Source organism: Harpia harpyja, chromosome 23 (genome assembly GCF_026419915.1).
Source record: "Harpia harpyja isolate bHarHar1 chromosome 23, bHarHar1 primary haplotype, whole genome shotgun sequence".
NCBI classification, from domain to species: domain Eukaryota; kingdom Metazoa; phylum Chordata; class Aves; order Accipitriformes; family Accipitridae; genus Harpia; species Harpia harpyja.
Genome location: NC_068962.1, coordinates 4373633 through 4385723, shown reverse-complemented (window position 1 = coordinate 4385723; position 12091 = coordinate 4373633). Strand labels below are relative to the sequence as shown.

The window sequence follows — 12091 nt, the reverse complement described above, 5'->3', positions numbered from 1 at the left end:
TTTTCTAACTAATGGAATAAGAAAACTGATGTACTGTCTTTTAAAAATACTTTAGGACATCTGTACAGTTGTATCACATTTTACTTTTCAAGTTTGCTTGACAGGGTCAGTGCCGCTTGCCCATTTAATAAAGCTGGACAGCATCCTAGTCAACATCTTATTGGTCTCCGGAAAGCCGTTTATCGATCTGTCAGAGCCAACTTTCGAGCTTCAAGACTGGCTACTCTATACATGCTGAAAAAATATCCTTTTTGTAAAAACCCACAAGTTCAGATATTCCATGTTACCTACTTGTAATTGGGCCAATGTTTAGAGTTAGTACATCTAGAAACATACATAGAGTTAGTATATCCAGAAACATACATATCTAAACAAGATAAAGAAAAGGTAACATACTAAATTTGGGCTTATGCTTGGTTTGGAACATTTTTAATGTTTTTGTCTTTTTGTACATTGTGCAGCGTGAGGTAAGATTCTGTTCACTGAAAACATTGTCCCAGTTACTGACACCCATGCCTTTCGTGTAAGTACTGATAATGTGTTTCAGAGTCCTTCAGGATTTTGTTTTATAATTCCTCTTAGCCATCTTTTTCCCTTGCACCAAAATACCCTCTTCTCTGAACAGTATGGCCTTTCACTCGACATCCCCATGTTCAAAGCTAACTTGATTTCCTGTTTCAGACAAACTAGGTGAAACTCTGATTACATTAATTAGCCAAAATGCACATTTAAGAGCAAGGAGTTTCTGCTCTGAATCAAAGCAGAACACTTTGTTCAGATTCCATTTTGTGAAGTGTCATCTGTATTTCTTCGGTGAATTGTATACTTTCTTTAATGGCATGAGAATTTCATGGGTTTTTTCTATGTTTACTGTACTTACTGTACTATATAGGAAATAACAATGTCTTCACCCTGTTTTATAGCAAAAAATAAAACAGATATGTTCCTGATCTGAAAAAACACGTGCAGGGAAACAAAAGCTGGTGGTGATGCGAGTGATGGAAATTGGACATGACAAATTACTTCTTTTGTCTTCCTGGAACATAATATTTGACTAATATATCTTGCCTGGCAAATGGATGGATATATTGAGTGGCAGCATGTATACACACAGAGGCACACACAAAGCTACAAGTGCATACATTCACTTTGAAGGAAATGAGTATTTCTTTGCAAAATAGTAAGTTGTGTAGGGATAGGCATCCTCATTCTGGGCTCAAGACTTCACTCTTAGCTCTGAGGAATAAGGTGTATTTGCTATGTAAAAAAAAGAAAAAAATAATCTGACTGGTTCAGACACATTGATAAGAGCAACTGATACCTAGCTTGGAAATAATCAAGAGTCACTTATAAGAACATGGGAAGAGAGATCTGAAAATAGGATCAGATAACATGGCCTTCCCAAATATCCTCCAGCATGAAGAAAGTCAGTCCAGCAGTGGTTATGACAGGTATGTAGATTGTTGCGGTGGCTGGGGAAGTTACAGATTCAAGGAATACTGGTGTGTATTAGACTGTCCACTAGTTTTGTAACTACTAAACTTAAGGAGTGGCTTTTAAATTAAGGAATGGGAAAGAAGAAAGTTTTGTTACTTTGGATAATTTGACATTTATATCTGTCTTTGCAAAATTTTTAAGATGGAAGTTCCATTATACCAAATTATCATGCAGGTATCACAGTAGTAAGGGCCAGCAGAAATAAATGGCCAAAAATTTATTGAAGTTGCATGTATATAGATAGGTTCTTGACAAATGGGAAGAGAATCGTTATATTTGTGCAGAACGTAGTGGCAAAAACAGTGGCAGTGTGTGCGCTGAGATGCAGGGTGGGGCAATTCTGCAGTGCATGAAAACTGAAAGTAAGGAATTTAAATGTAAGGAGGGTGAGTAAAGGTTCCCTCCTCCCCACCAGGATAATTAAGAACAGCTTTAAGGTAGTTCCAAGTTGCCTTATTTTGAATTTTTCCCTGCGCATCATGAATGCCTGAAAATGTTATGTGTATTACATGGGTATTGATGGCAAGGAGCATCTTTCAGATAGATTCCATTGCCTTGTACATTAAATAGTACTCTTATGCTGGAGGGGGCAAAGATTCCTTCATGTCGAAAGCATTCACAGCTGCCACTTGTGACAACTTTAATGCCCTTGTCCGTCATCAAATTGCTAACACAAATGTGGCCTACAGCAAGGAGAAAGAGGAACTGGAGAGATTAAATAAAGGAGTGAGGTGATAAATTGAAGGAAAGGAATGTTGATAAATTAAAGGAAAGGAACTTCCATCCAAAGGCTGGAAATGAGATCCTAATTCTGATTTTTACAGTTCTTTTTAGTAAGTTCTGCTTTGCACAAAATCAGAAGATATTCTCGACTTTAACTCCTCTAGGTTATTTGAGTATGAATTAACAAATTGCTATTTGAAATTTGCTTTTTCTGAGCATTGAGAGACATGAATCCAGTAGCACTATTAGTGATTTACACTGGCAACAGCAAAACAAAATGTTTTTATTAGAGAAAGAGATATTAGAGAAACATTCCAAATATTTAAAATTTGGATTAATATTACAAAATGACATAAAAGAACCCCAAAACCTGTTTTCCCTGGTTAGTCATAATACTGTTTAAATAAATATTTTTTGTTTTACTGGATATTGCCTTCTATTTTTGTTTCAGAGCAGATGTATCTCTGTATTTAGGCAAGTGAAAAACTGAATTATTTTTGCTTGGAACAATTTTCAATAGAAATTTAATATGTGAAACACCTCCTAGTCTCAAGGGCAACAAAAACTGAATCTTGCCAGCTGATATACTAAAGATCAAATCTTAGTTCCATTTTAACTGATGGCTGATCATTCTTTAGGGTGATTTTTCTCTTTAAAGAATAAGGAAGTATTAATTTCTTAAGAGTGTGAGCAAATACATAGGACAGGCACTGCTTTGAACCACAGAGTGTACATTTCATGGAAACATTTATGTGCAGGTATAAATGGGAAATAAAATTCCATATTACAATTTGCTTTCCTTGGTTGATGGTATTCAGTTGATACTGCAATGTGGGCATGATACTTGTCATTCAACAACAGCGGTGAGCCTTTGACTCCAGAGATCCATTCTGTGTGATGTTCAGTTACCAAAATAAGGTCCTAGTCTGTGACTGGGCCTTCTGAGTGGTATACAGGCCTACAAAAGGATGATAATGTGAAGTATGTCCTATTTTCCTTCATCCTTGTGTTTCTTACAATAATCCTGGAAATCTGAGATTGAAGTTTATAATGCAGTGAAGATAATTGTTGCCTTAAGGCTATGGTAACCATGTCTTGAACTGAGACATGTCTATTATTAGATATAATGGTTAAGGCATTGTAGAAAATGGTATTAAATTTACTAATGTTGTAAAAGGTATACTTCAAGTTTTCATTTAAAATGTTCTTATATATTCAGAACTTACTAGAAATATCTGTAGCTGAATTATTTTTCAAGCTTACTATATCAGAATATCCCTTTCAAAAATAATTTGCAACAAGATCAATTTAGTCATTTATGGCTTAATAAGGACTGATAAATGCATATTTTCAAAGTAGAGAAAATTATGTGTGCTTAACAAAATCAGCCGAACAGCCTCTTGCAGGAACTGTTTTCTAAGACAGGTTGCATGTATGTAACGTTAAGTCAAAAAAAGTGTTCAGAAATAAACAAAATCTATTTCAATGGGTTATTTTTTCCCAGAAAAAGTAGATTCAGTGAATGATGTCGTACAGACATATGTTTGAGCTAAATTCTAGTGTGAATTTTCATACTTAGATTGTTTTAAATCTAGACCTTTAAAACTATACAGTAAAATTGAAAATGTTTAATTTTAAAAACATTTATAGATTTGTATCTCATTTTGTCAACAAATGCAAACTGCAAAGCTTATTGTTGCTTTATTTTACACTGGCTTGAGATATTTTTTTGTTAGCAATCTTAAGTAGGTTGCTAAACATGTACTTTAATGTATTTGATTCTTTCTGAGATAAGTATGAAATTCATACTTTGACTCAGTAAGACTAATCCTGTTGGAAGCCAAAGGGAAACTGCTTTGAACTTAAGCCACTTGCTTTGTGTTATAACTTCAAGAGAGGCAAGGAGGAAAATATATTTTAGGGGCTGAGCTGGTAACTGTTGGGCTGAGTCTTAAAAACTGGCTAATCTAAGTATTAATTTTAATTGTAGACATAAATGAGTGAATAAGTAAAAATGAATTCATAAAAACATCTTAAATGTTAAGGGTTATATTGATCTATGCTAATCCATTTAGTGTAGATTTTATAGCCATCAGTATTATTTCTCATACCAAAATACCTGCAGCAAATTATGCTTTTATGTTAATGTATATCTCAAATGTGTTAGAGGGAGATCTGATGAACCTGTTACAGATAATTAAAAATCTTAATTCACATTTTTATTCGTGGCAATACAAATTGCATAAACTTGATATGTTATCATTACTTGCTTCAATAAAACTAGAAGTTTAGCAATATTTGCTTGTGGCTAGTGTGCCCTCTTTTAGCTAGACAGCTGCCTTTAGTGAGTAGAATAAATTAATACTGTCCTAATTAAAATTTGTTCCCATGTAATATAGAAAAAATGTACAATTATATTTAGCCTTATACCAGGCATTTGTATCAAACTTGGTGGACGAGTAACTTAATGAGATGGAACATCATATTCCTTACATTTCATGTGAAGGGACAGTTGGGTACCTGCAGAAAGAATTCAGCATTTTCTCATGCCGTTCTTATTCTGATTTGTTCATATTGACAAGAGTACATCACTCAAAATCATAGAAGAAAAAGTTAGAAGGGAGAAAAGAGAAGAGTATTTCTCTTTTAACCTGGAAGATAAGGGTATAGCAGGATGCAATGGCTGAAAGCTTAAACTAGAAATTAGGCATTTTGGGTTAAGTATTTACAGGATGTTGTGCAGACCAGTCACTACTAGTTCAACAAATATCTGCACTATATATACTCCACTGAATTGTGTAATAACTCAGGCAATACTTCAGTCAGCGTGCTAGTTGCTTAATATTTTTATACGTAAGAGCCTTGTGGGTTCTGTATCATGGGAGTCTATGGTTTATTCACTGATTTAATTATATGCAAGCTGGATGGAGGAGATTTTGTAGCTTATGTTACTGGATGATGTTAATAGTCTCATCCTCAGATGGTGCAAGACGGTGTGATACTCCGTTTCCATTGAACTATATTGATAGGTAGGACCTGGGCATTGGACCATATAAACTGAAAAAACTTTAATTTTGTTGTAAGGTGTCATTCTCTGATGGCAAGGCATAAGTAGTGTTATAAAAACAGCCATTGGATAGCAGTATTTTAAATTGAATGATATCTTACCCCATTAAGGTCGAATGGATATAAAATGCATTCTGTGTCTTTGAGGTGCACTGAGCACAGGGAAACTTGCAAATTTCCTCTAGTAAATCTAGTAAAAAATTGTTCCTTCTCCTCTGTAAAAATTTAGTTATTGCATCATGAAATGTTAGAAAAACACATACCTTTTAACTTGGGAAAGAGAAAGCTCACACAAGAAGACAGTAAGCTAAACAAAAAGTAGTACCCTCTTTGGGTCATAAAAGCCTAAATCAGAAATCCAATGCTGGGAGGTCTGAGTAAAGATACTTGGGCATTTTCTGGTGCAGTGTTTCTTCCTTGACCAGCCAGTTATCACATGCTTAGCTCATCCCTTCCCACCTGGTGAGGAGGTGAGAATTTTATAAAAGAGCAGCTTGGATTTCTCAGGGATATTGTGAGGCCCTCCTGTTAGATCTTTAGATGGGAATGTGCTTTTGAGGAGCAAAGTATGAATATTAAATTGTTATGTACAGGGGTACATTAATGTTCTTGCTTTTCTATAGGTAAATAAGATCGGCCTCCTGACAGAGGTTAGACATTCACTATACAGGTATTTCATTCTGGATTTAACAGGTTATTATTAAGTAGCTTTGCCTTCTTTTCTTTCAAGCTAATAAGGAATGTAAGTTAAACAGATGAATGAAGTATTTTCACAAAGACACAGAAAAATTTAACTAACCTGAGGTTAGTTACTGTATTTTGGCTTTAACAGAAAACATTAGCACTAAAAATACTTGCATTTTAGAGCAAAGCGCATGAAGGAGGTGTGTTTGTGTATATGTTGGTGTGTATGTGTTTAAACTTTCTAAAGGTTTAGTCCTTAGGAAGCTAATGGGGGCATGGGATCAGTTCTCTGCTTTCATCTAGCACCTAGAAATGGGAGTGGGAGGGCTACAATAGAGGAGGGCAAGGCAGGAGATGCGGGAGTCCACTGGGAATCCCTAGCTGAGACATAATATCAGTAAGTGGCTCCTTTGGTCAAACTACATATTTGGGAGGTTCCCTAGAAATTTTTTTTTAGCATGACTTAGAAATTCACATGTGTCCAAACTGCTTTTTATGGTGGTCCTGCTGTTGGAAGTGTCTTCTTGCGGGCAAAGATTAACAAGGAATATAATTGGTCTCTGAGATAACTGGTCCTGAAGGGTTTTGACCTGACTTTTCAATCTCTGATGGAGTTACCATCCTCATCCCATGTGCTCCATCTGCTGGGCATGCTGTCAGGTTAACTTGGAACAGACACAGTGTTTATGTGCGGCAGCAGCTGGTGGCAACAATATATTGTGTTTCTGGGTGATCTGCATTGCAGGTTTTTGTCTGCATTCATGCTTCTAGAGAACACTTAATAGGCTTCTTTCTTCCTGGACTTAGGGGAGAAATTAGGGAGAAATTTAGTTAATGTAGTTGTTTGTTTAGAGCTTGGACACTTAGTATTGCTGTTTCCTGGGCCAGAGAAATTTTATTTTATGCAATGTGCTTCTACTCAAGTCGTAAAAATTTTTTTGAGCAAATCATTATTACAAGTTTAATCCTATGAGGATTTAGTAGATGGAAAATTCGGGAGTGAAAGTGGGTGGAATTTGTAGCTTCCCCAGAAAACACATGAGTTGGACAGGAGACAGGTGCTTCTAATTGGCCTTACGTGCCCCAAGAGATGAGAGTGTTCAGTTTGTAAATCAATATAAATGAAAAACCATAGTTTGCGTTAAGGCCTTACTTTCATGAATGCTTCACAAATATTTTTTTAATGTATTTCTGTGGAACAAATGTGCTTATGACCTTAAGTTGTAGGTTTCTGTTCTAAAGCAAATTTTACTATTTTGTGACTGGGTAACTATCCAAAATGTGCAGAAGTCTTCAACTGTTCCTCCTCCCCCTTCCCCAGCATGAGGTTAGCCTGAAATTAGTGCTATTTCAAAATAAACACTGCCTAGTCTATGACTTATTTTTATCTGTCTTCTGGTATCAATTATATTGTGCTTGCTTCCTACTTTTTAAGCATTTCTGAGGACTGGAAATGTACATTTTCATACTCAGAATTTAAATGTGCTGAATAGTGTTGGTAGATAACAGTTTGCCACTGTTCCTGCCAAGATCGTGGTGGCTTTACAGCAATGTAATCAATAAAATTAATGGTATGACAATTGGTGAGCTCCTGTTCTTCATGGTACTATCTGAAACGTCAAAGAGCAGTTATTGTAGAGATCTCTGAGCAGTCCCTCCACAGACAGAACTCGCAGGGAATTCCCATCATCCTGAGTTTGGTCTATAACATAGGCTACCTTTGAAACTTTAAATGGCATAATTGTGCTCCTCTTTCCTCTGTTAATATATGGTTTATGCTTTAAGGTTGACATGAGCTACTTCTTGGAAACTTAATATTTAAAGATAAGATATTTTCCTCACTTGAAAGGGATGCAGGGATTTTTCATCAATCTGTTTTGTTTCCTTTTATGTGTTTGTATTTAGACGTAGGTGTTTTGTCAATGTCTTATCTCTCATCCTTCTAAGAGCCTTTAAAACTTGTGCTCTGAATAAGGATTGCAAAATGTTCAATTAAACAGGGTTCAGGTGGATTTAGGTGGAATGTACGTGCTTTCATACAAATTGCCAGAAACAAGAAACCTTATTAGGTGTTTTTTCCTTTTCTGTTTGTTTAATGTTTAATGCAAAAGTTGCTTTGTTAACCACCTTAACTCCAGCTAAACCTACCCTCTGAACTCCGAGAGTGACAACGTGACCAGCTACATCTGTGTAGTCCCTTTTAAGGAGCTGGGGCTGGGACTGAGCGAAGAGCAGGTCTCTGAAGAGGAGGCACACAATCTAACCGATGGCTTCAGCTTGCCTGCGCTCAAGGTAACCTCTCCTAGAAGGACCTACACATCCACGCAGGCTCCTGGTGAAAATCTCTTTCAGTTGTCATGGAGCCCTGTGGCTTGTACATACTAGCCTGTAGTAACACGGTTAACTGAGGCAGAGATGTAATCATTCTCATATCATGGGTTTCTACATTTATTGGCATTTAGGTGATCTCTTTTTGCCTGTAGTTGAAGAGAAGTTGCACAATACAACATTAGGGTTTTTTTCTGCAAATCATATACATTCAAGTCTGTGTTTTGTGATCAGCTTGATCAATCTCCTTCTTAAACATGATTTTTGCTCTCTGATTTCGCTTGATCCCAGCTGAATAAAATAATTTCCAGATTTGTACTTACATCTTTTTTAGCTAATCTCTTGACTTGAATAAAAAGAGAGACATCAGAAGATATAAATTAGTTGTAATTGCCAAAGGGAATAGCTGCATTTAGTTACATAGAGGAGTAGAAATCATAATCTTGGACCCCTGCTGCCATGAGCCAGTGTGGTTCTTTGATCTTTGAAAAACATTTAACTGAACAGAATGACAACCATATAATGGCCTTTTTATCTATTTTGTTTTGAGATGTTAGGTATTTTTAATTTGCATGAGTCAATGTTTACAATTGGAAAGAAGATCTAATTTGAATGCAAGTCTTCTACACTCTAGTGGTTGTCTGCCAAGGCAGTTCCCTTTTAACATTATTTTTTTAATGGAAAATTCAATTATTATGTGACTTCTGTGTTTCTATGGGGTTGGCTCTTGTTGCATTTTATTAACTTAATTCCTAGACCTTGACTTCTTTTGTTCTGACAGTAAATGTTATCAGTAATAGTGATTGCTAAGCTTTGAGGCTTTGTCTAATTAGTTGTAAGCTAAGAGCTACATCAGATGTAAGCTTTTGGGATTTTTTTCTTGCCTTTTCATTAGCTGAAGTTCTAATTGCAACCATGCAAGCTCACTTATTTACGCACTTCTTTTTAAGCACAAGAAGCCAGTCAGAGGTGCCCAAGCTTGTAAGCTAAGTCTTTGTTTACCTGCTATTTGCAGTAATTTAATTGAAATCTGTTAAACTGGTTGGGATGCTTTCTGGGTACAGTTAAGCTCAAAACTAGTAAATCTCAGTTTACGTTAACTCAGACAGTGATGTAGGCTGGGTGTGGTGTAGTTGAACCAAGCTAAATTAACATAAATCAGTCCTAAGCAGATTCCTGCATAGATAATAAAATAGTTATACTTCGATAACCTTGGGACATACTTGTGTTGTGAGCCCTGGATTTACATGCAGTCCTCTTTGGTTTTTTTTCATTGGAGAGAACTTGCCTTTATATTAAAATGCAGGTAGAATATAGATGTGTATCCAGGTTTGGTTAATATTTTAATTTTCATTCAAGCCCGTGTCTAGGCCATCTGTCTTTTGGCTACCTTGTCCTTGAACTAAACCAATTTAAAGAGTGAAAATTTTTGGCTTAAGAAAAAATAGTGATTTTTGCTGAGGAGAGCCAGTTGGATGTTTTGGGTGAAGTTTAAGTGTCAGTAAAAATCATCAGAAGTCATTGGCAGAGCAAGCTATTTGCAACGCTAATACATCTGGAATTTCCTTTTCTCTCATCATTGGGCTTTTTTTCAGGTAGGTTTTGGATTATTACTACCAATTCCTGAAGTCCACTACTTTTGTGTGCTACTCTTTCATTGCTTTTGCCTTATATGTGTGGTGGAAGGGATTGGTCATCTTCTGTGCTTATTATAGCATGAGCTCTTGACTTTCCATCCAGGGCACCACACCTTCAGGGACACTTGGGTGATTGCTGCCCATTTGTTTGCTTTTTATTTTAGCACCCAGCCAAATCACAGCCTTGCACGTGTGCTCCAAATTAATTTCATATCATACTGTCTTCTTTCTTCTTCTAACCATCTTTTGTAAATTGAGAATTATTTTTTTCTTTTGGAATGTTTTATCAGTTTGTATCCAAGTGTTTTTGATACACCCTTGGGGTATATCGGGCCACATCTATTTGAAGGCATTTAATTTTTTGTGTTACTATTCTGAATGTTTTGCTCTTGATTCTTTGCACACTGGAACAAAACTGCTACTTGTCCATAGTATTATGAGTATAAAGATGTTTTATTTCAAATCCTGTAGATCCAAAGTCTACAGTAAATTGTTAGTCCTATTCTGTAGCTGAGGGGGGTGGAAAAAAGCATGATGTGTAATTACTTTGTCTTCCTCGGTCTGGAATGCTTGAGAACAGATTTCAGACTACATCTCATAGTCACCTACAGTTGATCCCTTTAATAAGGGCCAGTATTGCAGAGAAAAGTGTCATAACCTTTCCTTTTCATTTTAGAGATATAAGATGCTACTGCTCTGTTATGGTCTACTGAGCCAACAGTCTTCTCTAAACTAAGAAAACAGTTCTCTTCATTTCATTGGAACTTCTCAAGAAACTGAAATTGTGGGCTTCCTTGCTCCCAGATGGACTGACCTCTTTTGTACCATATATAACGTTGTGATTCGATTCATTTCTTACAAGCCTTTCCCTCCTTAGTGGTATTGGTGAAATTTCTCACTTTGGCTGGAAAAAAAAAAAAAAAAGCAGCTCAGCTTTCTTCAGATGTAGAATGTTTTTTGTTGAAGTGCAGTGCAATTAGACTTATGTTTCAAGGTTGGGTGTGGGGCAATGCAGTAGTTAGTAGATCGTAGAAATGATAGCTTGGCATTATAAAGGAAAAAATGTCTTTGCTGCCACTGGAATTTTGGCTGTAGGGTATGTGGAAATTATAGCAAATCATGAAACTGCCTGATGAGAATATGAGTTTTTAGGCCTCTGACAACCTTCTGAGCATAATTGCCTATAATATCCTTCATCAAAGAATTAGCAGTCACCTAAGGTTCACAAGATCTGAACCTCCCATGGTCTGGGATAGCCTTCAAAAACACTCAGCGGATTTTCGCAGTTTTTCAGAGTTCCTGTTGCTGACCGAGGAATGTTTTCCCATGGTGTATCTGTACATTTACTTTGGAGGCTGGCTGTCTTCCCAGGTGCACAGAGCTAACCCTATGCTGTTTTCCAGGTCCTCTTTCAGCTCTGGGTAGGGCAGAGCTCAGAATTCTTCAGGAGGCTGGTGCTGCTCCTCTCCCCAGCCAACGCGTCCCCCAAGCCCTTGGTCTCCCCAGAACGGCTGCCTCATCATATCTTGTCTGATGTGACTCAAGGCCTACCTCATACACATGCTGCCTGCTTAGAGGAGCTTAAGCGAAGCTATGAGTTCTATCGGTACTTTGAAACTCAGCATCAGTCGGGTTTTGAACGTCCGACCAGAACAAAGCAGAAGTCAAGAGAGCTGAACAGTCTTCAGACAGCGGTACGCAGCTTGCAGCTTCATCTCAAGGCACTGCTCAATGAGTAAGTTTACACATGAATTAAGAGAATATGCCTGTAGGAAGAAGGCTTCAGACTTGAGTTCTTTGGGTTGTCAGCTTGTATCTCAGATTAAAAACAAAAAAGGCAGATACGTATAGTCATTGCAATCATAGGCATATCTTCACCTAGTATGGGGTCAAAGATCCTTGGTTCAATATGGAATCCTGGTTATTCTTTAATTATCTGGTGAAAATTCAAAGCTAAGCAGTGCATTAAGATCATGCCTTGCTTTTGTCACTCCCTTGAAAAAATCTGAAAACATACTTATCTTTCATTGATTTTGCAACACACCAAATGCTTTATAAAAAAGTTCAGCCTGTGGTAACTACTTAGTAAATATTTTTAAAGATTCATCGCTACCTTGGTGAAATAGTTGAAATTGTCCTACTCCTTTAATCTTGCA

The 12091-nt window shown here is 36.7% G+C and overlaps 1 protein-coding gene across 4 annotated transcripts in view; it reads left to right on the top strand.

Moving 5' to 3' along the window:
• The window catches only part of VEZT (vezatin, adherens junctions transmembrane protein), a 64892-nt gene that overhangs the window by 33974 nt on the left and 18827 nt on the right, over window positions 1–12091 (top strand). For 3 of the 4 annotated variants that reach the window (XM_052774776.1, XM_052774774.1, XM_052774777.1), the window contains 3 exons: window positions 105–242; window positions 8115–8262; window positions 11339–11670. In XM_052774776.1, coding sequence (XP_052630736.1) covers window positions 105–242; window positions 8115–8262; window positions 11339–11670 — 618 coding nt within the window. Of the gene's footprint in view, window positions 1–92; window positions 243–8114; window positions 8263–11338; window positions 11671–12091 lie in introns of all 4 variants that reach the window. The other variant, XM_052774775.1, reaches the window with a different exon arrangement.